The 26,537-nt window shown below is 42.2% G+C and overlaps 1 protein-coding gene across 1 annotated transcript; it reads left to right on the top strand.

The window, feature by feature from the left end:
• The first annotated feature begins 226 nt into the window (after positions 1 to 226).
• On the top strand, positions 227 to 18,682 carry LOC119886933 (NLR family CARD domain-containing protein 3-like). Its single transcript, XM_038697968.1, has 7 exons — positions 227 to 239; positions 283 to 2,125; positions 2,916 to 3,092; positions 10,183 to 10,356; positions 11,227 to 11,403; positions 13,687 to 13,863; positions 18,490 to 18,682. Exons 1-7 carry the CDS (start codon positions 227 to 229, stop codon positions 18,512 to 18,514), a joined length of 2,586 nt encoding a protein of 861 aa, XP_038553896.1. The 3' UTR covers positions 18,515 to 18,682.
• The last annotated feature ends 7,855 nt before the right edge of the window (positions 18,683 to 26,537 follow it).

Below are 26,537 nucleotides of genomic sequence, written 5' to 3'. Positions count from 1 at the left end.
GTGTCAGGACGTCCTGAAGGATCCAGTCTCTGTCTGCAGACAGTGCATCACCTCATACTGGGACCAGTCTGCTTCATCAGGACACTCCTCCTGTCCCCAGTGTGGAGACAGATTCAGAACCAGAGCTGGACTGCAGACAGCCAGTCAGAGCAGCTCTGTACAAAGTAAGACTGGACATCTGTCTGCTTCTTCAGATATTCTGATATTGATGGTTTTTATATTAGTAATGAAAATAATCAGCACAGATTCTTTGTTTTATCTCACATTGTTTCTCTTCTTTAGTGAGCGGTGGTCTGCAGGAGGTTTTAGATGAACATAAGATCAGTCTGAGGAGGAGATGTGAACGTGTGACTGAAGGAAGTGATGAAACAGGAAGTGGAACCCTCCTCAACAGGATCTACACTGAGCTCTACATCACAGAGGGACAGAGTGAAGAGGTTAATACCCAGCATGAGGTGAGGCAGCTTGAGACAGCTTCCAAGAAGAAGACCCTCCATGACACTCCAATCAGGTGCCAGGACATCTTTAAAGTCTTACCTGGCCAACAGAGAGCCATCAGAGTGGTTCTGACCAACGGCGTCGCTGGCGTTGGAAAAACCTTCTCGGTGCAGAAGTTCACTCTGGACTGGGCAGAGGGCTCGGAAAACCAAGATGTCGGTCTGCTGGTTCTGCTCTCGTTCAGGGAGCTGAACTTGATCAAAGATGAGCGGCACAGTCTCCTCACGCTGCTCCATGTTTTCCATCCAACATTACAGAAGGTCCCAGCAGAGAAGCTCGCCGTCTGGAAACTGTTGTTCATCTTTGACGGCCTGGATGAAAGCAGACTTTCATTGGATTTCCACAACAGTGAGGTTGTGTCTGATGTCACACAGAAGTCATCAGTCAACCTGCTGCTGACAAACCTCATCGAGGGGAATCTGCTTCCCTCGGCTCTCGTCTGGATAACTTCCCGACCTGCGGCGGCCAATCGGATCCCTCCTTCGTGTGTCGGCAGGGTAACGGAAGTACGAGGCTTCACTGACGCCCAGAAGGAGGAGTACTTCAGGAGGAGAGTCAGTGATGAAGAGATGTCCAGCAGAATCATCTCACACATCAAGACCTCCAGGAGCCTCCACATCATGTGTCTAATCCCAGTCTTCTGCTGGATCACTGCTACAGTTCTGGAGCACATGTTGACTACAGAGCAGAGAGGAGAGCTGCCCAAGACCCTGACTGACCTGTACTCACACTTCCTGCTGGTTCAGATAAAGAGGAAGAAGCAGAAGTACGATGAGGGACATGAGACGAGTCCACAGGAGCTGACGGAGGCTGACAGGGAGGTTCTTCTGAAGCTGGGGAGGTTGGCGTTTGAACAGCTGGAGAAAGGAAACATCATGTTCTACCAAGAAGACCTGGAGCAGTGTGGTCTTGATGTCACAGAGGCCTCGGTGTACTCAGGAGTTTGTACAGAGATCTTCAAAAGAGAGAGTGTGATCTTCCAGAAAACAGTCTACTGCTTTGTTCATCTGAGCGTTCAGGAGTTTCTGGCTGCAGTCTACATGTTCCACTGTTACACCAGCAGGAACTCAGAGGTACTGGAGGACTTCCTGGGGAAAGACTGGAAACAGAAAGACTCAAACTCTTTATTCAAGAAGGTGTCAATGTTATTTGCAATCAACCCATCCCTGGATGTCTTCCTGAGGAGCGCCATGGAGAAATCCCTCGACAGTAAAAATGGCCACCTGGACCTGTTTGTTCGCTTCCTTCATGGCCTCTCTCTGGAGTCCAACCAGAGACTCTTAGGAGGCCTGCTGGGTCAGACAGACAACAGTCCAGAAATCATCCAGAGAGCCATCAACAACCTGAAGGAGATGAACAGTGATGGGATCTCTCCTGACAGAAGCATCAACATCTTCCACTGTCTGACGGAGATGAACGACCACTCAGTACATCAGGAGATCCAAGAGTTCCTGAAGTCAGAGAACAGATCAGAGAAGGAACTCTCTGAGATCCACTGCTCAGCTCTGGCCTACATGCTGCAGATGTCAGAGGAGGTTCTGGATGAGTTGGAGCTGAGGAAGTACAACACATCAGAGGAGGGACGACTGAGACTGATTCCAGTCGTGAGGAACTGCAGGAAGGCTCGGTAAGTCCAGAGTGATTACCATTGTAAATCAGTGTGGATTAGTAGTTTAGTTCTTCAAATATAAAAACCTTAATGTTCTCATAATTCTTAAAGTGTTCCACTTTGCTTATTACAAATATTTATATCAGTTGTATTTTGTCTCATATGTTCTTGAGGTGTTATAAAGGGTTAGGATTTTTCAGTTGGTTGTATTTTTTTGTCAAGCTGTCAAGTTAATGAACTTCGTAGTCATTGGCTGTTAAAAGTCACATTGATTGTTACATGACAAGTTCAGCCATTTTCCTGTAAATAAGCTAGAAAACAGCGTGATCTTGCTCCATCTGTGTGATCTTTGGGGAAGCTTTGTTTGTGAGTTACTCAAGAGTGTTTGCTATCTGGTGATGTGTGCCTCACTATGCGCTCAGGTGCCAGAATACATGTTCCATGTGAAATAAACTTCGTTGAAACATACTTCGTTGTGGTTTGGAAGTTCTCTGGTGAACTTGCGGAGGATATGTCCATAGACATGCGACTGTGGCAGAGGCTTCACCATGCCAGAGGCCCCTGAGTGGCCGGCAAATTTTCACTTTGTCACTGTCCGTATCATCTGTCATGTACACCAAAATATTTAATTATTCATCTAATATTGTCCAATGTTTGTTTCTCTTCTGTGGACAGCAGCAGGTATGAAAGAGAGATCACCTTTCACAATTGTTGTTAATTGTTCACCGAGTTGTAAAAAGTTTTGAAGAGCAAATGTTACATTTATACAGTTTCCAAATACATTTTTGTAATCTATGTGTCTTAACAGACTTTATGACTGTGGACTCTCAGAGACTCACTGTGTCCTTGTGGCCTCAGCTCTAAAGTCCAACCCCTCCCATCTGAGAGAGCTGGACCTGAGTCAGAACTACAGCCTTCAAGATTTAGGACTGAAGCTGCTTTCTGCTGGACTGGAGAGTCCAAACAGTAGACTGGAGACTCTGAGGTAAGTTCACTGACTGTAGCTTATGTATTATTTTTGTACATATTCAATTGAAATCTGACAGAGGTATTACATTCTTGGTTCATAACGTTTAGGATTTGTCTGAGCACTCCTTTCTTTCCAAATGACGGAACATTTTTGAAATTATAAAATGGCTGAGTAACGGGGAGTAGAGATGGAAACAGGCTGCAGACAGTTTGAGCTTCTGTGTAAACAGAGAGAGATAGGTTAGATAAAGAATTTGTGCAAAGCTCAATAATGGTGAAGTTAGTGTAGCGCCCCCTAGTTCTCACCAGTACTATAAAACAATTAGCTTGCCGTATAGACGGGTTTCTTGTATACAAACACTACTGGATGCACGCGCAGCCAGGGAGCAAAAGTGATTCGGTAGCCTGTCAGAAGACTGTAGTCAACTGCTGTAATCAATGTAGATTACACATTGTTTGTAAATTCTTGTTGACTTAATAATAAACTGCCATTTCAGAGTTGGATCCTTTTGTTTGTGTTTCATTTCACATATTAATATAACATGTGCGACCACGCTGCACGTCAGTGAAACCAGACGTAATTTTGTTTAAGTGGGTTGCTAGCCAAAAAGCTAAAGGAATAACGAGGGAGAGAGGCATTCTTTCCACTGCTGTAAGTACTGCCATTAGGCCTAACTTAGCTGTGTCACACTAAGAGATGCAAAGAACATTGTCTTCCTTAAAGGTTGTGAGACCAGCAAAAAGCTTTAAACTGCGAACAGTTTTGTATTGAAGCATCTGCTAAGATATGTGAAGCTTAGCCTGTAGAAAGAAACTAATGTTACTGCCAGTGAAGCATCCACTTGACAGGACAGAATGGCGTTAATCAACGTTTTGTGTTTTGTAAAAGCGCTGAATGCTTCTCTTATAAATGCGTGGCGTTAAAAAATGTTGTATGTTGTATGCTAAAAATCATCCTCATTGATGCTGTTGAATACGCGATCAGGAGGGACCTGCTTTGTTTTTTTATTATTTTTACATTACATTACATTTACTCATTTGGCAGACGCTTTTATCCAAAGCGACTTACATTTGAGGAACAACATAAAAGCATCAACAGAGCATCAACTACAGATCTACAACTGACAATACATACTAGTAAGAGCAGCAATAAATTCTAGTAAGAGCTCACAGTACATATCACATAAATGGGGTAGATACCTAGGGAAGGAAGTAAGAGTTAACAAAAAGTGCCATCAATACAAGATCATTGTAGGGGATAGAAGAAGAAGAGCACAGGAAGTGCATGTTAGAGGTTAGGAGTTAGAGGTGTTATAAGAGGAAGTGTTCTCAGAAGAGATGAGTTTTCAAGAGCTTCTTGAAGTTATAGAGGGACCCCCTGCTCTGATGGCGTGTGGTAGCTTGTTCCACCATCGTGGTGTCATAGATGAGAATAGCCGGGACTGGGATTGCTTTGTGTGAAGGGACCGAGAAGGAACGTAAGTTTGTATTATCGAGTTTAGGTCACTGAGTAATGGAGTGACATGAGTCCTTTTGGGCTGATCAAAAACCAGACACACTGCTGCGTTCTGAACCATTTGTAAGGGTTTCACCGCACAAGCTGGGAGACCTGCTAGGAGGGCTTTGCAATAGTCGATGCGAGAGATAACCATGGCCTGTACCAGAAGCTGGGTGGCGTACTGAGTGAGGTAGGGCCTGATTTTCCTTATGTTGTATAGAGAAAAGCGGCATGACTGAGAGACAGTAGCAACATGGTCTGAAAAGGACAGCTGGTCATCAATCATGACACCCAAGTTTCTCACCACCTTGGTTGGAGTGATGGTTGCTGAGTCAATTTGTAGTTTGATGTTATGGTGGATAGATTGTTGGCTGGAATGACCAAGAGTTCAGTCTTAGAGAGGTTTAGTTGAAGGTCAAGAGCCTTCATCCATGCAGATATGTCTGATAGACAGTCCGTGATCCGCGCCGAGACAGTGGGATCGCCTGGCGGGAAGGATAGGTAGAGTTGCGTGTCATCTGCGTAGCAGTGGTAAGAGAAGCCGTGTGAGCGTATGATTGGCCCCAGTGAGGTGGTGTTAATTGAGAAGAGAAGGGGCCCAAGCACTGAGCCTTGGGGTACCCCTGTGGAGAGGCAGTGGGAGGAGGATAATTGTCCTTGCCGCAAAACATTGTAGGAACGCCCTGAGAGGTAGGATTCAAACCACAGGAGTGCTTTACTCGAGATGTCCATTGCTGAGAGAGCGGATAGCAGGATCCTGTGGCTGACTGTGTCAAAGGCAGCTGATAGGTCAAGCAGGATCAGAACCGAGGACTGGGCTGCAGCTTTAGCTGACCTTAGGGCTTCTGTTACAGACAGAAGAGCCGTTTCAGTAGAGTGGGCACTCTTAAAACCAGACTGATATGGATCTAGGAGGTCATTCCCTGAGAGGAATTCTGAGACCTGTTTGAATACTGCCCGTTCAATAGTTTTGGATAAAAAAGGTAGAAGAGACACTGGTCGATAGTTCCCAACTTGAGTTGGGTCAAGCCTCCACTTTGCCTGTGAAGAAGGCAGCAAAGGTATCAGCAGACAAGTTTGTGGGTGGTGGAGGTGGAGGAGGATTTAGTAGCGCTTTAAAAGTGGAAAATAATTTCCTTGAGTCAATGGCACTGCTTATTCTGTCATTATAAAATGCAGTTTTGGCAGCACTGATGCTTGTTGAGAACGAGGATAGGAGCAATTGGTAGCCTTTAAGGTCGGCGGGGTCTTTGGTTTTTTGCCATTTTCTTTCAGCCGCTCTGAGATCAGTAAGGAGCCCACGGATGGTATCAGTTAGCCACGGGTGGGGCTGGTTTGGGCGAGCAGGCTTGGTGGATAGAGGACACAGGCTATCCAGGCACAAGCTTGGTGTAGAGCACAGAGATTGTGTGGCATCATTGACCTCAAGTGAGGAAAATGTGTTGAGGGAGGGTAGAGCGGAAGCTACCACTGAGGCAAAGTGAGCGGGAGACAGGTTGCGGAGGTTGCGGCGGTGTGAGACCAATGGCGTTGGAAGAATGGGCTTTTCCTGTAGGCATACTGTGAACTGAATGAAATAGTGGTCTGACACATGTAGAGGTGTGACTGTTAGGCACTCTGTGGCACAGTTTCGGACAAGAACGAGGTCAAGCACCTTGCCAGCTTTGTGGGTCGGGGGGCTGAGAACCCGTGTTAGATCAAAGGACTGAATCAGAGACAGGAAGTCTGCTGAGTTTGAATTGTCTAAGTGAATGTTCATGTCACCGAGGACAAGTAGGGGACAGTCATGCTCTGGGATTGAAGACAGCAGTGTGTCTAGCTTCTCCTCAAAGCTACCCATTTGTCCTGGTGGACGGTATATGACAATCACAGAGACCTTTACCGGAGCGGACACAAAGACAGCATGGTATTCAAAGGAGGCATATTGATTTGGGGGTAGGAGCTGTGTGAATTTCCATTTGTTGGAAATTAAGAACCCAGTCCCACCCCCCTCCCAGATGGCCAGGGGGTGCCGGTGAAAGAGTAATTGGTGGACAGCGCAGCGGGGGTAGCAGAGTTTTCTGGTTTGATCCAGGTCTCAGTGTGTGCCAGCAGCCCAAGAGATAATGTCTTAGCATAGGCAGTGATAAAGTCAGCTTCGTTGACTGCCGACTGGCAGTTCCATGACCTAACAGACAAGTAAACAGATGTAGTGCCTGTTTTAAAGGCTTGAGGAGTGCCTGGTTTCTGTGCCTGATGGCATGATACCTCTTGCGTAGACCGGAGACAATAGGAATAGTGTGGTAGCACGTGGCTTGAGTGTTGCTGTAGCTGGCAGCTCTAGGTAAGTAGGTTTGCCTCCGAAAGGGAAGAAGCTTCTCATGTAGGCGGCCTTGCTCAGTGGACTCGCACAGGTAGACTCGCTGGTCTTTACCCAAGTAGGTCTTCCCACAAGGAGCCGATACCTACGCTCACACTTCAGTGGTAGGTTTCACTGAAGTACTGTGAGTCTAATTGCACACAGGTGTTAGGCATTAAGAATGATTGCACCCAGCTGAGATCGCCCTCCGGATTAACAAGACAAAAGCTTGGTTTCAGTGTGTGGGACACACACCAAGTTGTTTGAACTCGCTCAGCCGGCCTTCAGATTCTAGTGGATTGCTCAGTAAAAGTGCAAAGAAATAGCACCTCAAGAGTAGGAAAGTATTACCTCACTGCTGCAAACTCTTATTTGCCCCACGATTATCCAACGTAGGTTAAAGTCCTTGACTTTAAACTGATAACTATGACCTGGATGACTGAGAATCTTCACAGACATATTTTTAAATAGCCATAACCTATATGATCCAGCATCCTCTGGTCTGAGTGGCTGCAGTGTTTTCAGTTCGGCTGGTTGTTGACTCCTGAGGTAAATTATTGTTCCAGTAAAGTGGATTAAAGTGGATTCATTTCTAAAATGCGCTGCAGAACAGATTTCCCGTCACTTTTAAGGATTTTCATTTATTGAATTTTCATAAAGATGATATTTAGCAGCTATTTACATGTGCAATATGCCAGGTTTGTGCATGATATGAAATTAGATTAAATAGTATTTAAATGTGCGGAGAAATTTGTATTATTTGATAGCCGGAAGTATCCGTTGTTAATGAGGCTAGCTGCAGACGGGAAGAAGCTTTTTTTGTGGTGAGAGGTTTTGGTCCTGATGGACCGCAGCGTCCTGCCAGAGGGGAGAGTCTGAAACAGTTTGTGTCCAGGTTGGGAGGGATCAACTGTAATCTTTCCTGCTCACCTCAGATTCCTGGAGGCGTCAGAGTTTGGCTGTGAATCAGGGTTTGTCATTGTTATAACTCACTCTGGTGCGTGTTGGTATAAAGCTATCTTTACAGAAGCTGATGTAGGACGTCACAGCCTCTGTATGCTCAGATTGTAAGGAGCAGCCCTGAAAACATCCCAGTCAGTGCAGTCCAAGCACACCTGAAGATCCTATACAGCTTCACTGGTCCACTTCTTTGATGTCCTGACCAGAGCTTTAATTTCAGCCTGTGAGAAGGAATCAGATGGACCATCACGTGATCAGAGTGTCCCAGTGGAGCGCGTGTGATGGTGTGATAGGCACTGCTAACTGTGGTGTAGCAGTAATCCAAAGTGTTCCCTCTCTGGGTGGACACTTTATAAACTGTCTGTATTTGGGGAGTTCTTGGCTGAGATTTCCCCTGTTAAAGTCACCGAGAACAATAACAAGGGAGCCCGGGTTTGTCTGCTCCACACACAGTATCCGGCATGCGCTGTGCGTCCTGCACGTTGGCCTGCGGCGGAATGTAAACACCGACCAGAGTGAATGAAGCAAACTCACGGGGGGAGTAAAACGGTTTACAGTTAATGATAAAATATTCCAGATCAGGAAAACAATGCTGCTCAATCACTGTCACGTCAGTACACCAGCTATTGTTAATATAAAGCCATTGTTAATATAAAAACACAGACACCTCCAACTTTTGTTTTCCCTGGAAAGCGAGTCCGGAAAAAAGTTATGAAATTAATTAAATTAAAATACAGTTAAAAAAATAGATAATTAAAATCAACTGAAATCAGGAAAGGCTGTTCTTTGTATGTTTTAAGAAGAGCAGCCCTGATTTCCTCAGATAGCCTGTTCCAGAGCCTTGGAGCCTGCAAACGCTCTATCCCCTTTTGTTTTCAGGCGAGACTCTGGAACAGAAGAAGATAGTCTCAATGTCCTTAAAAGTTAACATTGATTGTATTTTTGATATATTTCTAAGCTGGAAAAAAATAATTGCAGAAGCTATGTGGTGTGCTAATCGAAACTTAAATTCCTCTCAAACCAAATGCCAAGATTCTTTGCAACCAGCCTGATATGATCCACGAGGGAACCAGCAGATGGTAGGATTTGATGAAAACCAGAGAGAGAAGGAGAGAAAGAGGGCAGGAGAGGAACAGAGAAAAAAAGAGAGGGATGGAAGGAGAGAGAGAGGGGAGGGAGGCAGCCTACACAATATACACACAGAGGTACAGACATTAAAGGTGATGTTGCTATAGACTGAATGAAAAATGGTACAGATATTTATAGCAGTGTTAATGGTAACAATCGTAATTTAATGATTATAATAACAATAATAACAATAAGACTAGTAACAATAGTCGTTGCAGCAGAGGGTGTCGAGCAGGAACACGGGGGCAGCAGGTGACCCGCAACCACAGATCCAGACTCCACAGCTCCAGAGCCAGAAAACCTGCAGGAAGTGATAGGAGGAGAGAGGAGAGGGACGAGAAAGCACAAGACTACCGTAACATGCAATAATGGGATGAGGTTGCATACAGAGGGAGAGAAAGTAGAGGAGAGAGGAGCTCAGTGCATCATGGGAAATCCCCCGGCAGTCTAGGCCTATAGCAGCATAACTAAGGGATGGTTCAGGACTCACCTGAGCCAGCCCTAACTATAAGCTTTATCAAAGAGGAAAGTCTTAAGCCTACTCTTAAATGTGGAGATGGTGTCTGCCTCCTGAACCCAAACTGGAACCTGGTTCCACAGGAGAGGAGCTTGATAGCTGAACGCTCTGGCTCCTAGTCTACTTTTGGAGACTCTAGGAACCACAAGTAACCCTGCATTCTGGGAGCGCAGTGCTCTGGTGGGGTAGTAAGGTACTATGAGCTCTTTAAGATAAGATGGTGCCTGACCAATAAGAGCTTTGTAGGTAAGAAGAATGATTTTAAATTCTATTCTGGATTTTACTGGAAGCCAATGCAAAGAAGCTAAAACAGGAGAAATGTGATCTCTTTTCCTGGTTCCTGTCAGAACAGGTGCTGCAGCATTCTGGATCAGCTGAAGAGTCTTAATGGACTTTTTCGAGCAGCCTGATAATAAGGAATTGCAGTAATCCAGCCTAGAAGTAACAAATGCATGGACTAGTTTTTCTGCATCATTTTTAGACAGGATGTTCCTGATTTTCACAATATTACGTAGGTGAAAAAGGCGGTCCTTGAAATTTGCTTAATGTGAGACTTAAACGACATGTCCTGATCAAAGATAACTCCAAGATTCCTCACAGTGGTGCTGGAGGCCAAGGCGATGACATCAAGGGATTTTTATCTCCATGATTTATTCTTTATTCAGATTGGAGAGCTGCAGTTTGTCAGAGATCAGCTGTGCTTCTCTGGCCTCAGCTCTGAAGTCCAACCCCTCCCATCTGAGAGAGCTGGAGCTGAACTACAACGAGCTGCAGGATTCAGGTGTGAAGCTGCTGTGTGGTTTTCTGGAGGATCCACGCTGCAGACTGGAGACTCTGAGGTCAGTTCACTGACTCTCTGTTACTACAGTAGATCTGATATGTTTAATTAACAATTGAACCTAATTTCTGTTCAGACATAACTTCCATCCATAAAGTTGTAAATATAAATATTTGTAAATATTTTCACGTTTCTTGTACTAAATTTAGTCTGCAGTCACAAAGACTTGTGTTTCTTAAAGAAACTGTAGAAAATGTCTGTTGTCAGTTGTTAAAGTAAATTAATGTTTGTAATTTTTGGTAAATATTAGTTCAGAGGATCTTCTGTATACAGATGTCACATCTGTATACAGAAGATCCTCTGAACTAATATTTGTTTTAAACTGATCAAGTTTACTTGTTGAAGTAGCAATATTTCTTTGCTTTCTGTTGGTTTCACTGTGTTTTCACAAATAATGTTGGATCATTGATATTGATCCTTCAGAACACACGCGCGCACACACAGAGACACAGACACAGACACAGACACAGACACAGACACACACACACACACACACACACACACACACAGACACAGACACAGACACAGACACAGATCAGATCAGATCAGATCATATTTCCCAATCCAGCTGTTTAAAGGATGAATATAGTTCTCTCCTCTAGTTCCAGACTGGCCTGAGATCAGCAGCATGTTATTGATCTGTGTTGACATGAATAGGTGTATGAATGTTGTGCTGACATTTGGATGATGTCTGTAGAAGGCTGACATTATGATGATCCACAATAACACAATGACAAAGTCCCTCTACTCATTTTAGAGAAAAGCTCATTGATTAGGACATAGTAATGTTGAGCTCCACATTTAAAACCTGAACACATCTGATTGGATTAGAAATGGATTTTTTCATTTCCATCATTTATTCTTTATTCAGATTGAGGCGGTGCAGTTTGTCAGAGATCAGCTGTGCTTCTCTGGCCTCAGCTCTGAAGTCCAACCCCTCCCATCTGAGAGAGCTGGACCTGAGTGACAACTACAAGCTGCAGGATTCAGGAGTGAAGCTGCTGTGTGGTTTTCTGGAGGATCCACACTGCAGACTGGAGACTCTGAGGTCAGACACCATTTTTTCCTTCTGTGCTGAGATTAATATGATGTGAAAGTTGTGGTGACACTTAAGTGCAGACATAAGGCTGATATTATACTGATCCACACTGAGTATCTTAAAGAGGTGGTATTATGGTTTTTGGCATTTTCCCTCTCCTTTATTGACTTAAATATTTTTTTTGTGCGTGTACTAGGTTTGCAAAGTGAAAAAGCCCGAAGTCCACCCCAAGGGAGTTTCCATCTCCCACAGAAAACTCTGCTCTGCCTGAAAACAGCTTGTTTGTAGTACAGCCTTTACTTCCCTTTCTTGTGATGTCACAATGAAAGTACGTGTCATAATGCGTGCTGAGCGACTAGTCCGACACGCCCTCAAAAACACCGGTGGAAAAACACTGAGCTGCAGCACACAGCTCTCCTCTCCCTTCCAAACACTAGCTACCCTCCAGGCAGTCAGTGGACATAAAGTTGTTCCTGTGATGTAGAGACAGAGCTCAGTTAAAACTTTATGGATGAAAGATACTTTTTTTACAGATTAATAACTCACCACTCTGAAACTCTTGCTCCAGTCCATGTTGCCAAGCTGGTCAGCAACATGTACAGCTGAATCGAAGCTGTTTACCGTCTTTTCGCTGACCCGCCCTTCTCTGCCTCTGATTGGCTAGTAGTCCTTAACTAGGAACTGCGCATGTGCAACTCCCAACAAAGATCATTTACAGACAAAATGTATCACTCCGTAGCTAAAACGAAGCCTTCAACACACAGGGTGAAAAGAGGAGCTGCAGCAATGTGCAGTATGACAAAAAATATGGTGTTTTTTTCAAAATGAAACCATGTAAACCTGTTCTGGTACAACCCCTAAATAGGATTTTGAACCTGAAAATGAGCAGAATACCTCCTCTTTAATGCTAAAGTCTATTTTCTTCTTCAGTGGTTTAGTCCATTGACAGTCAGAGCTATAACAAGAAACATCTCTCCAGGATAATTCACTCTGAAACTCTTAAACTCCTGATTTTCCACTTCTATTCCAAATCATGTTTTTAAATAAATGATAATAAAACTACATAAATACAATGAAGAAATATATAATCTCTATGTCAACTATCAGACAATAATATTTAGTATTTGTTTTTCCAACATTGTTATGAAGCTATATGATGCTTATACTGACTGACTAGTTTAAAGTGAAGAAGCTTAAATTTGACGACTCCACTATTCCTAAAATAAATATTGTAGATGTCTTATGTTCACATTTCCCCAAAGTTCATCCTGACATATTTGGCATCTTTGGAAATTTTAGGATCTTGAGTGGAATCTTAAATCAGTTTCTGTGGGTTTTTCTTTGTGTTTGGCTGCACAACATGGGTTTGTATAGATGGAGCCACTGGTGGAGCTGCAGAATTTAAGAGGTGAAGGAGCTCTTTTAACCTTGTTATGTCCCCGCTTGCTATGGGTAGGGGAGACATAAAAATAAACCAGTTGTTTTTGGTATGGGTGGAAAGATTATTTATTAAACAGAGGTGACAACAAAAGTCAAAACAAAAATTGGGCAAGTGGGTGCTGAGTAAAACTAAGAACAAAATATAACCAAAAGAGATCCCTCCTAAATGAGGGATTACTAAACTACCACTAAAAAGAATAAACAAAAACCTCTCTAGTCGTCGTTGAAAACAGAAACACAGGGAGCGCAGCACCCCTAAACCTAGTGTAACTAAAACAGAAGAAATTACTAACAGGTGTAAACAATATCAGTAATAAGCTTCACCCTGGCCCTATTCTGCAGACCAACACTTAGTTCAAAACAGGATGTGTTACCGACTCTCAGTAACACACTGACACAACTAACAAGGAAATGGTTTCCACTAAGGACGCGCACGCACACACAGGGTTCAGTATAATGACCAGCACGGAGGTAAACTACATGGGGAATGCCTCGACACAGCAGCAGACCAACCTATTTAAACCGGAGGAAGCTTGAAGGCGGTCTTGCAGGCAGCCCAGGGATTGGAGGAGGATTGTTGCGCCGCTCCAATCGGGGACCTCTGATGTGGGAGCAGCCAGAACTTCCTCAAAAAACAGCCAATCCCCCGCTGGAAATCTCACTGCGTCATTACCATGTAGGGAAAAACACAGCAGCAACAGTGACATACACAGACGGCTGCCCTAGGTAGCCGTAAAAACCTTTTTGTATTTTACAGTTTGAACCTGCATCCTGTTGGGTTCAGGTGTTTGGAGTTTCCATTTTCTAAACTTCTACATTCTTCTAATGTTACATCATTTATTCTTTATTCAGATTGAGGCGCTGCAGGTTGTCAGAGATCAGCTGTTCTTCTCTGGCCTCAGCTCTGAAGGCCAACCCCTCCCATCTGAGAGAGCTGGACCTGAATAATAACTACATCCTGCAGGATTCAGGAGTGAAGCTGCTGTGTGGTTTTCTGGAGAGTCCACACTGCAGACTGGAGACTCTGAGGTCAGTTCACTGACTCTGTTACTATCGTAGATCTGATCATTCATTGATATTGATCCTTCAGAACACACACACACACACACACACACACACACACACACACAGATCCGATCATATTTCCCAATCCAGCTGTTTAAAGGATCAATACAGTTTTTCTCCTCTAGTTCCAGACTGGTGTGAGATCAGCAGCATGTTATTGATCTGTGTTGACATGAATAGGTGTATGAATGTTGTGCTGACATTTGGATGATGTCTGTAGAAGGCTGACATTATGATGATCCACAATAACACAATGACAAAGTCCCTCTACTCATTTTAGGGAAAAGCTCATTGATTAGGACATAGTAATGTTGAGCTCCACATTTAAAACCTGAACACATCTGATTGGATTAGAAATGGATTTTTTCATTTCCATCATTTATTCTTTATTCAGATTGAGGCGGTGCAGTTTGTCAGAGATCAGCTGTGCTTCTCTGGCCTCAGCTCTGAAGTCCAACCCCTCCCATCTGAGAGAGCTGGACCTGAGTGACAACGAGCTGCAGGATTCAGGAGTGAAGCAGCTGTCTGATCTGAAGGAGAGTCCACACTGCAGACTGGAGACTCTGAGGTCAGGAGAGGGTCCAATTAAATTCAATTTTATTTATATAGCACCAAATCACAAAAACAGTAATCTCATAGCGCTTTTCATAAAAGAGCAGGTCTAGACCGTACTCTATGAGGGGGGGCAAGAGAGGAACAGAGAGAAAGAGAGAGAGGGGAGGGAGGCAGCCTACACAATATACACACAGAGGTACAGACAGTAAAGGTAATGTTGCTATAGACTAAATGAAAAATGGTACAGATATTTACAGAAGTGTTAATGATATTAATCGTAATGATTATAATAATAATAGGACTAGCAACAATAGTCGTTGCAGCAGAGGGTGTCGAGCAGGAACACGGGGGCAGCAGGTGACCCGCAACCACAGATCCAGACTCCACAGCTCCAGAGCCAGAAAACCTGCAGGAAGTGATAGGAGAGAGGAGAGAGACGAGAAAGCACAAGACTACCAGAAAGGGGAGAAGTTGTGTTAGTAACATGCAATAATGGGATGAGGTTGCATACAGAGGGAGAGAAAGTAGAGGAGAGAGGAGCTCAGTGCATCATGGGAAATCCCCCGGCAGTCTAGGCCTATAGCAGCATAACTAAGGGGTGGTTCAGGACTACCTGAGCCAGCCCTAACTATAAGCTTTATCAAAGAGGAAAGTCTTAAGCCTACTCTTAAATGTGGAGATGGTGTCTGCCTCCTGAACCCAAACTGGAACCTGGTTCCACAGGAGAGGAGCTTGATAGCTGAACGCTCTGGCTCCTAGTCTACTTTTGGAGACTCTAGGAACCACAAGTAACCCTGCATTCTGGGAGCGCAGTGCTCTGGTGGGGTAGTAAGGTACTATGAGCTCTTTAAGATAAGATGGTGCCTGACCATTAAGAGCTTTGTAGGTAAGAAGAATGATTTTAAATTCTATTCTGGATTTTACTGGAAGCCAATGCAAAGAAGCTAAAACAGGAGAAATATGATCTCTTTTCCTGGTTCCTGTCAGAACACGTGCTGCAGCATTCTGGATCAGCTGAAGAGTCTTAATGGACTTTTTCGGGCAGCCTGGAAATAAGGAATTGCAGTAATCCAGCCAAGAAGTAACAAATGCATGGACTAGTTTTTCTGCATAATTTTTAGACAGGATGTTCCTGATTTTCACAATATTATGTAGGTGAAAAAAGGATGGTGCTGGAGGCCAGGGCGATGCCATCCAGGGAAACTATATCTTTAGATAATGCGTCACGGAGGTGCTTAGGCCCCAGAGCAATAACTTTTTTCAGAAGAGGTTTAATTACAGCTACTTTAAAGTACTGTGGTACATAGCCTGTTGATAGAGATAGATTGATCATATCTAGTATAGAGGTGCTTACTAAGGGTAAAACATCTTTAAGCAACCTAGTCGGGATGGGGTCTAAGAGGCAGGTTGATGGTTTAGATGAAGAAATTATTGAAGTTAGTTGGTAAAGATTGAGGGAAGCAAAACAGTCTAAACATATATCTGGTTCTACAGCTGTTTCTAAGGTTCCTGAGTTAAGAGATAATTTGGTGCCAGTTGAGGGCAGGTCTTGGTGAATTTTGTTTCTAATCGTTAGATTTTTATCATTAAAGAAGCTCATGAAATCGTAACTACTGAGAGCTATGGGAATACTTGGCTCAATAGAGCTGTGACTCTCTGTCAGCCTGGCTACAGTGCTGAAAAGAAACCTGGGGTTGTTCCTATTTTCCTCTATTAATAACGAGTAGTACGCTGCTCTGGCATTACGGAGGGCCTTCCTATAAGTTTTAAGACTATCTTGCCAAATTAAACGAGAATTTTCCAGTTTGGTGGAACGCCAATTCCTCTCAAGTTTCCGCGATATTTGCTTTAATTTGCGAGTTTCAGTGTTATACCATGGAGCTAACCGTCTTTGTTTTAGTAATTTCTTTTTTAGAGGGGCTACAGAGTCCAGTGTCATTCGCAGCGAGCCTGCAGCACTATCAACAAGATGATCGATGTGGGAGGGACTGAAACTAGCATAGGAGTCCTCCGTTACTTTGTGACTTGATAATGAATTTAGAGCTGATGGAATCGCATCCTTAAATTTAGCTATGGCACTATCAGACAGACATCTTGTATAGAAATTTTTGCCCAATGGCGTGTAGTTCAGCAATACAAACTCAAAAGTTATCAAACAGTGGTCGGACAAAGAGGGATTCTGTGGGAACACTATTAAATACCATACACCAGAACAAGGTCGAGGGTGTGGTTAAAACAGTGAGTCGGTTCATGAACACTCTGAGAGAAGCCGATGGAATCTAACAGAGAGATAAACGCAGTACTGAAGCTGTCATTCTCAACATCCACATGAATATTAAAATCCCCTACAATAATAACTTTGTCCGTTTTAAGGACTAAAGTTCACAAAAACTCTGCAAATTCTGATAAGAATTCAGAATACGGGCCAGGTGCTCGGTACACTATAACGAAGAGAATTGGTTGCAGTGATTTCCGACTTGGGTGCGAAAGACTAAGAACAAGGCTTTCAAATGAGTTATAGTTTAGTTTAGGTTTAGAGCTGATTAGTAGGCTAGAGTCGAAGATAGCTGCAACTCCACCTCCTCGGCCTGTGCCTCGAGGAATGTGAGTATTAATATGACTGGGAGGGGTGGATTCATTTAGGCTAACATATTCTCCATCACCCAGCCAGGTTTCAGTAAGACAAAATAAATCAATATCATAATCTGATATTAGTTCATTTACTAGTACACCTTTAGAAGAGAGAGATCTGATGTTTAAGAGTCCACATTTAACTCTCCTATTCGTTTGCACTATTGCTCTTGTGGTTTTAATTTTTATGAGGTTTTTATGCACAGCTCCTCTTCTGTTTACCTTTTTAAATAATTTCGATGGTGGGGGGGCAGACACCGTCACTATAGGGTTTTCACTAAGTAACTCCTGAAATGGAGGAGCAGAGAAGTGTGTTAGACTGCGACTCTGCGTAGGGTTTTGGGTGGGTAACTGCTGAAATGAAACAGTCCATGCTGGTTTCAGCAGTATTGTACTAAACACCGTTAGTATCAAAGCAGAGATCCAGTATTTCCTGTAAACCTCCAACCTTCTCAGCGGCTGCTTTCCTCAGTGAAGCTGTGAGAGGAGAATGGTGACAGGCTTCAGGATTGGACAGAAAGACAGACAGAGAGAGAGAACAGGCTGTGATCATGTGTTTGAGTTGATGTGAAGACGACTGTTGTTGTTGTGTTCATGTCTCCAGGAAATAAAGCTGGATTCCAGCTGACAGCATCACAAGATGTATAGAGACAGTGGTCCTCATTCATCAAACTGTCGGACCATCAAATCTGATCTCAAAGTGTTTGTTCTCTCATTTCAACACTAAACTACTGATCAGTTCATCTTTGTCACAGCTCTGAGATCAGTCTGACTGAAGCCTGCAAATCACTGGCTCTTATTTCAGAGAACCATCATTACATTTAGTAACCATGTGGTCTTTCTACAGAGCAGAACCTCTGCTGAAGTCCAGTAAGCACAGCTGATGTTTAGCTGTTGTAGGACCTTTAACATCATATCTATATCTGTCCATGTGTCTTTAGTTTGGTCCAGATGTTTTTAGAACAGACTCCATATTTACAGATTTGTCCTGTAATATTTCCAAAGTAGCTGAAATCTTCAAATGTGACTGAGCGGCTGGTTTTTAACAGCAGTAAATCCATCATTCCAGTGAGCAGTGAAGATCTCTCTGTCTCTGCAGTCATGATGCGTTCAGGGACTCTCAGCACTTTATTTCCACTGTGGATTTGAGTGAAACCTGCAGAGTAAACAGAGCTGATGGCCAAAGTCTCTGCAGGTCTCAGTGTGTTCACTCCAATACGTTAACATGAGAGCTGAAAGGAAGCTGGCTACGCTACACAGCCGCTCCACTTCTGGTCTGAACAGGACTGAAGTCCCTGCTGGTCTTTATACTGGATGTGCTGCATCACTGACTGACAGCTGATGAAGGGAGTCTCTGTAAACTCCGATTTATGACTTCTGCTCTCTGTCTTCTTCTCTCATCAGCTGGAAGCCAACTTTAAGGTGGTAAACATGAGAAAGGTGGAGATGTTGAGAGAGGATCTGCTGTGTCCTGATGATCCAGAGAGGTTGAAGCAGCAGCATCAGCTTGTGTGTGGAGAGGCTCTGACTGGGCCATGTTACTGGGAGGTAGAGTGGAGAGGAGAGCTTCATCCAGCAGTGACTGACAGAGGAATCCCAACAGTGCTGCAGTCTGAACTGCTCTGAGATCAGCTACACTGTCAGACACAAAGTCAAGTCCACCATCCTCCCTGTGTGTTCCTCTGGATGTGACAGAGGATCATCAGTGGATCTGGACTGCTCTGCTGCTGCTCTGTCCTTCTACACAGTCTCTGCAGACACACTGAGACTCCTCCACTCCTTCTGCTGCACACTCAGACACCTCCTCCACCTGGACCTCCACCTGGACCTAGACCTGATTTTTGTATTTTTTCATTTATTTGGATATACTTAAACCTGTTAATGTTCACATTAAATTGTATCTAGAAAACAGAATCATCTATTTTTGCTATGCAAATGCTCCATATTTGTATAGCGCCTTCCTAGTCTTTTTCGACCACTCAAAGCGCTTTTACACTACCTCGCATTCATCATTCACCCACAAACTGAGCCTAAATGCTCAGAAACTAATATTCACACACATTCATACAGTGGCAGAACAGTCGCAAGTGGCAATTTTGGAGTTCAGTATCTTACCCAAGGACACTTCGACATGGAACCTGGAGAATTATTAATTAATTTCACACTTTCTCTTGAGAAAAAATGATTTGTTATATGTGGCCTATCTAGGCCTACTTAGGATACTGCAGATGGGACTACGACATTTTTAGATTACAACTGTTAACTCCAAATGTGACGACCATGGAACGACTACAAGTGCCTTATCTTGAGAGCGAATAACTCATTAATCAACAGCCATTATTTAGCCAATAAGAACTCAGTATTCAGCTAGGTCATGGTATAACTAAAAAAGAATGAAAGAAATAATGTAGACGTTTAGTTTGTTATACTTACCCATTATTGTTTCACATGTGAAGTGTATCATATTGTAAAGTATAACCATAAAGCTCGTGAAAAATTATCCCCCAGTATGGCGGTAGCTTCTGGCTGTTTAATGTATTCATAAACTACATGTGTGTCCAAGCAGGCGCACACTAAGGATGAAGTGGATATGACTCATTTATGTCAGTTATTAATGGGGTCATTACAGATGCTTTCTAACTTTATAAAATCTTGATCATTTTGGTCACTATAAATTTGATATGAAACTTTCATCTTGTTCAGTAGTATTTACTTTCTTCATGTTTTAAGTTACAGGATAAAGTTACTAGATATTGAAATATAAGCCGCTTTTGTTTAAACCACTTTATATGCCACTCTTTCTATGTATAATAATGTTTTAAAGGTTTTTAAGGTTTATTATGCTTTAAGAGACACTATATATTGGGTTTAAATATGTTTTAAGGTTTAAGTCACTCTCTCTGTATGATGATTGTTGGGCTTCTGTAAATAGCATCATAGAGTTCGATCTAAACCTGCTCTTTTATGAAAAGCGCGGTGAGATAACTGTTGTTGTGATTTGGCGCTATATAAATAAAACTGAATTGAATTGAATTGAATGATTTCTTCTCTGTACAATGGCAATGATTATTTCTGCTTGCGAGCCTCTTATAATGAGCCCACACTGCTTAGTGCCTCTGAAGTAGATAAGAGCCCAAGTGCAGGTACTTTCAGCATGAGTGTAAAGGTGTATTAGTGTCAGCAGAAACATAAATGAAGTAGACGGTAGCGTCAGTTTGAGCCAGTTGAGCTGGAAAGTCCTGAAGACACCACTGTGGGAAACCACCTAATATTCTGGAGGTTCTAGAGAATTACGAATATATTTGGTGAAAAAAGGCGGGAATCTTAAAGGGCACCGCCTAAAGTAGGAGGAGACTGAGAGATATAAAGAATTCACAAGCTGATCCTTTAGTTTCGTCTTGAGTCTGCCAATATGTAACTCCGGTTTTTGTCTCGTTAAGAATAAAAGCTCTTGTACGGATTCATGACTGTCTCCAGTGAGTTTATTTGACTCCAAGTTGTTACAAATATGTTTTATAATGGTGGAGAAACTTTTTCTTCATCAATCTTTAGCACACACATAAAAATCTGTACCTGCTATCTGTATGAATGTAATGCTAAAGTGTTATTTCAGATGGAAGAAGTCAGGTAATATTTCATCAAATGAAATGTATTAACAGTTCAGAGTACAGTCTCCATGTAAATGGGGTAACCACAAAGATAACCTGTTCTGAGCAGTTTAGATGTGTGGTAAAAATTGCCATTAAAGCAGACCTTAGGTGAAACCTATCTACCTTTTGTAGTACAGGTTAATCAGTAAGTTCCACCCGACACCACAAAGTTACCGGGATTAGTCAGTTACTTCACTTCGTAGTCCTGTGGCCTCTGTGGTACACAGTTAAAGGAATAATGTGGTTGTGTCTCTATTAGTTTCCTTGTGTAATGGCACCACCAAGTGGGTAAAAGTGTGATGGTATATAATCCTGTTTACATTTTAAAACTAACAACAGATTGTCAATGACTTCAGGGTATTAACTATACTCCATTTGAGAATATCCCAAACAACCTTGCCAGGATGAGATATTTAGAAAATCTGAGTAAATTATGCATAACTGAGGCTGTTCAGTTTTCTTTCAGACCAACTTGATGGATTTTGTACTAACTTTGAAATTACATTAAATCTATCTTGAATTAAACTGTTCCGCGGTCGCCACATCCTTGTCAGAACTGACAATACGGCAGTGGTGGCCTATTTGAATCACCAGGGGGGTCTGCGCTCGCGCCCGTAATGCAAGCTGGCACATCAGATCCTCCTGTGGTTCCAGCAGAGACTGCTGTCCCTCAGAGCGATGTACGTCCCTGGGACCCAGAATCAGGGAGCAGACCTGCTGTCGAGACAGGGGCAGAGGCCCGGGTAATGGAGACTCCACCCCGAGGTGGTGGAGTTATTATACAAAGAGACGTGGACTTGTGTCCCATGTGGTTCTCCCTCTCGTTCCCATAGTGTTGCCACCGATGCAGTTCGAGTTCCCTCGAAGGGGAACGTCTCGGGTTACGTATGTAACCCTTGTTCACTGAGAAGGGGAACAAGACACTGCGTCGGTCCGCCACACCTCACCCCGCCTGGAGTGCCTTGCTTCATAGAAAAGGGCTAATGTGTCCTGTGTGCCAGCGTGCTTATATACCCCCTCCGGTTACGCCCTCACACACTACTGTTCTGGCAACACCAATAGGATTGGAGTAGTTTCATTCATAGTTCAGCCCTGCCACGCCCAGGGGCGTTCCCATAGTGTCGTCACAGACGCAGTGTCTCGTTCCCTTGAAGGGGAACTAGCCTACAGTATTAAGAAGCAGTTCAAATGAGCTCCACCTCCTCCAACTACAGCATTAAAGTACCTCCTGCATTATAATGATCAATAAGAATGATCCAATAACATAATAACACTGCAGAGTGAGTACTTTTACTCTGAATCACTTCAATCCTTCTGTACTTTAACTGAAGAGTATTTGTGATACTTGTACTTGAGAGATTGATCTGAATACTTCATGATAAATGAGGCGCTTGATGACAGTTTGGATGTGTTGCTGAATTAAACAGTGACAAACTTATATAACGAGTCCTGTCAGTTGCGCTATTCTTACATATGTTATAAAATGATTAATTGTTATTTAGGATATATTTCTTGACAAATCACACTTTTTAACCACCAATTTCAATGATGAATTGATTTATTTCTTGCAACAAATAAGAATGTAGCTCAGGCAGTGACCATATAGTTGCTCCAAACCCCTACACTGTTTAATAATGTTCCTGTACATTAACCATTTGTTTAACCTAATGTGCATATGTTGTTATACTCTGCATACTTACCATATGCATAGACTGCTGTTCATACTGTACATACTTCTCTAATCAGCCACCTGTTTACTGGTTACTTCTCATTATTTATTCTGTTCATACTGGTTAGATTACTATATTGTCATATACTGTATCAATCCACCTACCTCAAGTACATAACACCTGCACATAATATTTATTCCATCTTCCTTTGCACTGTGCTCCATTGCACTGTGTACATGTATGCATATATGTTTCACATCCACCTCTGACATACTTATAATGATAATAATAATTAAGTCCTGCATCCTTTGCACTCTGCTCATTGCTGTATTGTCTCAATCTGTCTATATTGTTTTTGTTCATAGTGTGTACAGTATATATGTGTTCTGTATGCTGTAGCCTGTGTGATTATTATTTTATTATTGTATGACTAAGCACATCATGAGGTTCACCAAAGTCAAATTCCTCTACATACCAGGTAAATAAAGCTCATTCTAATTACATTTGCACTCTCTAACTCTGTCCACTCCTATTCTATATGTTTTTAATATATTATATTACAGAAAGTGTATGACACTCATGACCAAAATAGTCAATAACATTCTGTCACTGTGCTACTTATGGATGTAATTTTAACGAAAATAAAGTATTCCCCTTTTGGCTGGGGTCCCCTATAACCCCACTTTGAGAACCACTGCTGTATCATATCTGTAACTCCACTGTACATGTTGTAAGATACAGCACTAGTGCGCTCATCTGTACAAACACTATATTTCTGCACTTCTGCTCAGATGCTAACTGCATTTCATCAAAGTGATGGTCCGCCGAAAATTAGACACATTAGTTGGCTGCTAACTAGATCGCTTAAGATAGCTATGTTTGGTTTGCTGTTAGCTATGTTAGCTGTTAGCTGACTACACTTGCTAAGATAACTAGTGTTAATTTGCACTAAGGCATTGTTAATTAGTTGTATTGGCTATTAGCCAACTACTCTAAATAAGATAAATAAGTTTAGTTAGCTGTTGTCTATGCTAGGTGTCAGCTAACTATTCTTACTATTCACTTGTTTCCCCAGCAGCCAATGGGAGCTGACATGACAGGAGACCACATACTGTTGGCGGTGTTGTGTTTCTGATTTAATGCCTCGCATCTACTTGCTAACGGTAATGCTAAAAACAGTATCACAAATGAGAGTGTCCTCCAGCCCACTTGATGTAATACCTACAAAGTTTTTACTGAAAGTAATAGATTCTGTTGGGCCCCATTTGATCTCTGTTTTCAACAGCTCCCTATCTACTGGTTGTGTCCCTGATTATTTTAAAATGGCTTGCGTGAACCCACTTTTAAAGAAACCTGGTTTAGATCCCTCCCTCCCACATAATTTTAGACCAATTTCAAAACTGCCTTTTATTGCAAAGATTCTAGAAAGAATTGCGTCCAAACAGCTGCTCACTGTACTGGAAAATAACAAATTATTTGAAAAGCTTCAGTCTGGTTTCAGGAAGTACCACAGCACTGAGACTGCCCTGCTTAAAGTCACCAATGACTTTGATCACAACATCATATTAGACAGACTGAGGCACTGGGTGGGGATCTCTGGTACTGCCCTAGAAAGGTTTTCATCCTGCCTGTCAAATAGGAAGTTTTGCGTGTCTGTAAACAACTATGTCTCTTCATTCTGTCCAGTTAAATATGGTGTGCCTCAGGGGTCGGTCTTAGGACCCATTTTGTTTTCCTTGTATCTGCTTTATATTATCATCATTTCATATTATCCATAAACGTGGTATTTATTTTCATATATATGCTGATGACACACAAATATACTTGCCCGTCAGATCCACAGACCCTGGAATGCTGAGTTCACTTAACAACTGCCTTTGTGAAGTTAAAAAATGGATGTCAAATAATTTCCTCCAGCTGAACTCAGACAAAACAGAAATACTGGTCATCGGGTCCCAGCAGATGGCAAATCAAATACTGCCATCTGCTGGTTCCCTAGTAAATCACATTAAGCCTGTGGCAAAGAACCTTGGTGTTTGGTTTGATAGTAATTTAAATTTCGAGCATCACACCACAAAGCTTGTTCAATCATGTTTTAATCAACTTAGAAATATAGCAAAAATTCGATCTATGTTAACTTTTAAGACCATTTTACACGCCTTCATCTCATCAAGCCTGGATTATTGCAACAGCCTTTTCACCTGTTTAACCCAAAAATCTATTGATCGACTCCAGACTGTCCAGAACTCAGCTGCCAGGCTTTTAACCAGAACAAAGAAATATGACCACATTACTCCTATTTTAGCTTCATTACACTGGCTCCCAGTATGTTTTAGAATTGAATTTAAAATTCTATTGATCACTTTTAAAGCTCTTCATGGCCTCTCGCCTTGTTATATTTCTGACCTTTTAGTCCCATACACACCAGCACGTACCTTGAGATCCTCGGGCAGAGGTCTGCTGTCTGTTCCAGAGTCTCGACTGAAAACTAAAGGGGACAGAGCGTTTGCTGTCAGGGCCCCGAGGCTCTGGAACAGCCTGCCCGAGGAAATCAGGTCGACTGAGTCAGGGAACTCTTTTAAGTCCCTTCTTAAAACGTACTTTTATAGGAGAGCCTTTCCCGATCTTATTTGACTTTATTTTATTCCTTTTATTTTATTGTATTTTACTAATTTTTTTATTTATCTTAAACGTGTATTTTAGTCTTTTCAATATTTTCTTGCTTTTATCGTTTTTGTATTATTGTCTTTTGGGTATTATTGTCTTTACACTTGTTAAAGTACTTTGTAACTTGTTTTTGAAAAGTGCTCTACAAATAAAGACTATTATTATTATTATTGTTATTATTATTACCATGGTCTCAACAAAGAAGGCAACGTTAAGAGTTAGACAAGTTAACTTAATGTTAAATAACTAACTTCTTTATGTGAATTGTTGTCAGAGTCATTTTAATGCATCATACTTGAATAGATTTCTAGAGAAAAATCATTACTTTTACTCCCTTAGATTTGGATGCATTCATATTGCTACTTCACAAACATTACTTATTATTGTATGTATTCATGATCTGGTAAGAGCTGAAGAGAACGGTGGTCAGCTTGTCCGCTAGTCTGCTAGTGGTTTGTTATCCTACAGCAGTCACACATCCACATCATTGTTCAGAGCAGATTAGCTCCAGAAAAGCTACAGCGTAATGTTAGTAGTATGGTTAGCGGCTAATAATTACAGATGAACACTTATTGCAGCCAGTCTGGTCAAATACCAGGGCGCTTGAATTTGAATTTTACCATCATCAATATGTAAAGTTTATATATCATTTATATATGTCCAACGAGCGCCGCCTGGCTCTGCCATCCCTTCACACAAAGCAATCCCAGTCCCAGCAATTCTCATCTGTGACACCACGATGGTGGAACGAGCTACCACACGCCATCAGAGCAGGGGCGTCCCTCTCTAACTTCAAGAAGCTCTTGATAACTCATCTCTTCCGAGAACACTTCCTCTTACACAACACCTCTAACTCCTAACCTCTAACATCCACCTCCTATGCTCTTCTTCCCCTTACAATTCTCTTGTATTGATTGCACTTTTTTGATTCCTCCCTAGGTATTTACCCCATAAATGCCATACGTGCTTAGCTTTTATTAGTATTTATTGCTGCTCTTACTGGTATGTATTGTCAGTTATAGATCTCGTGCTGTATTTGATGCTCTGTTGTTCCTCAAATGTAAGTCAATTAGGATAAAAACGTCGAGTAAATGAGTAAATGAGTAAATGTAATGTAATAGTTGGCTAAAGCAGTTCTTTATTGAAGAAAAAATTAAAAATATCCATGATCATCTGCTCAATCAGGACAGTCATCATCTGTTGAACATTAAAAGTGTCTTTACTCCATCTAGCACTTCTTGATGTTGGAAAAATTTAACCTCTACTAAAATAGTGACATGAAATTCAGTAGTCTTTAAGACCTATTTAACTAGTAACTTAAACATTTGATTGGTGGAAGAGGATTGCCAAAGTGTTTTGGAATACTGCAAAGAGAACGTGGGATTTAATTAAAATATTTCTTACTTGTAATATGAAAAAGCAGCTACTATGAATAGTAGTGAAAGTGCCTAATAATCTTTACTTA

This window comes from Micropterus salmoides, unplaced genomic scaffold, assembly GCF_014851395.1.
Source record: "Micropterus salmoides isolate LMB-PRFRI ecotype aquatic unplaced genomic scaffold, ASM1485139v1 Ms_hic_scaffold_1, whole genome shotgun sequence".
Classification (NCBI taxonomy): domain Eukaryota; kingdom Metazoa; phylum Chordata; class Actinopteri; order Centrarchiformes; family Centrarchidae; genus Micropterus; species Micropterus salmoides.
This window is presented reverse-complemented; position numbering and strand designations above follow the sequence as displayed.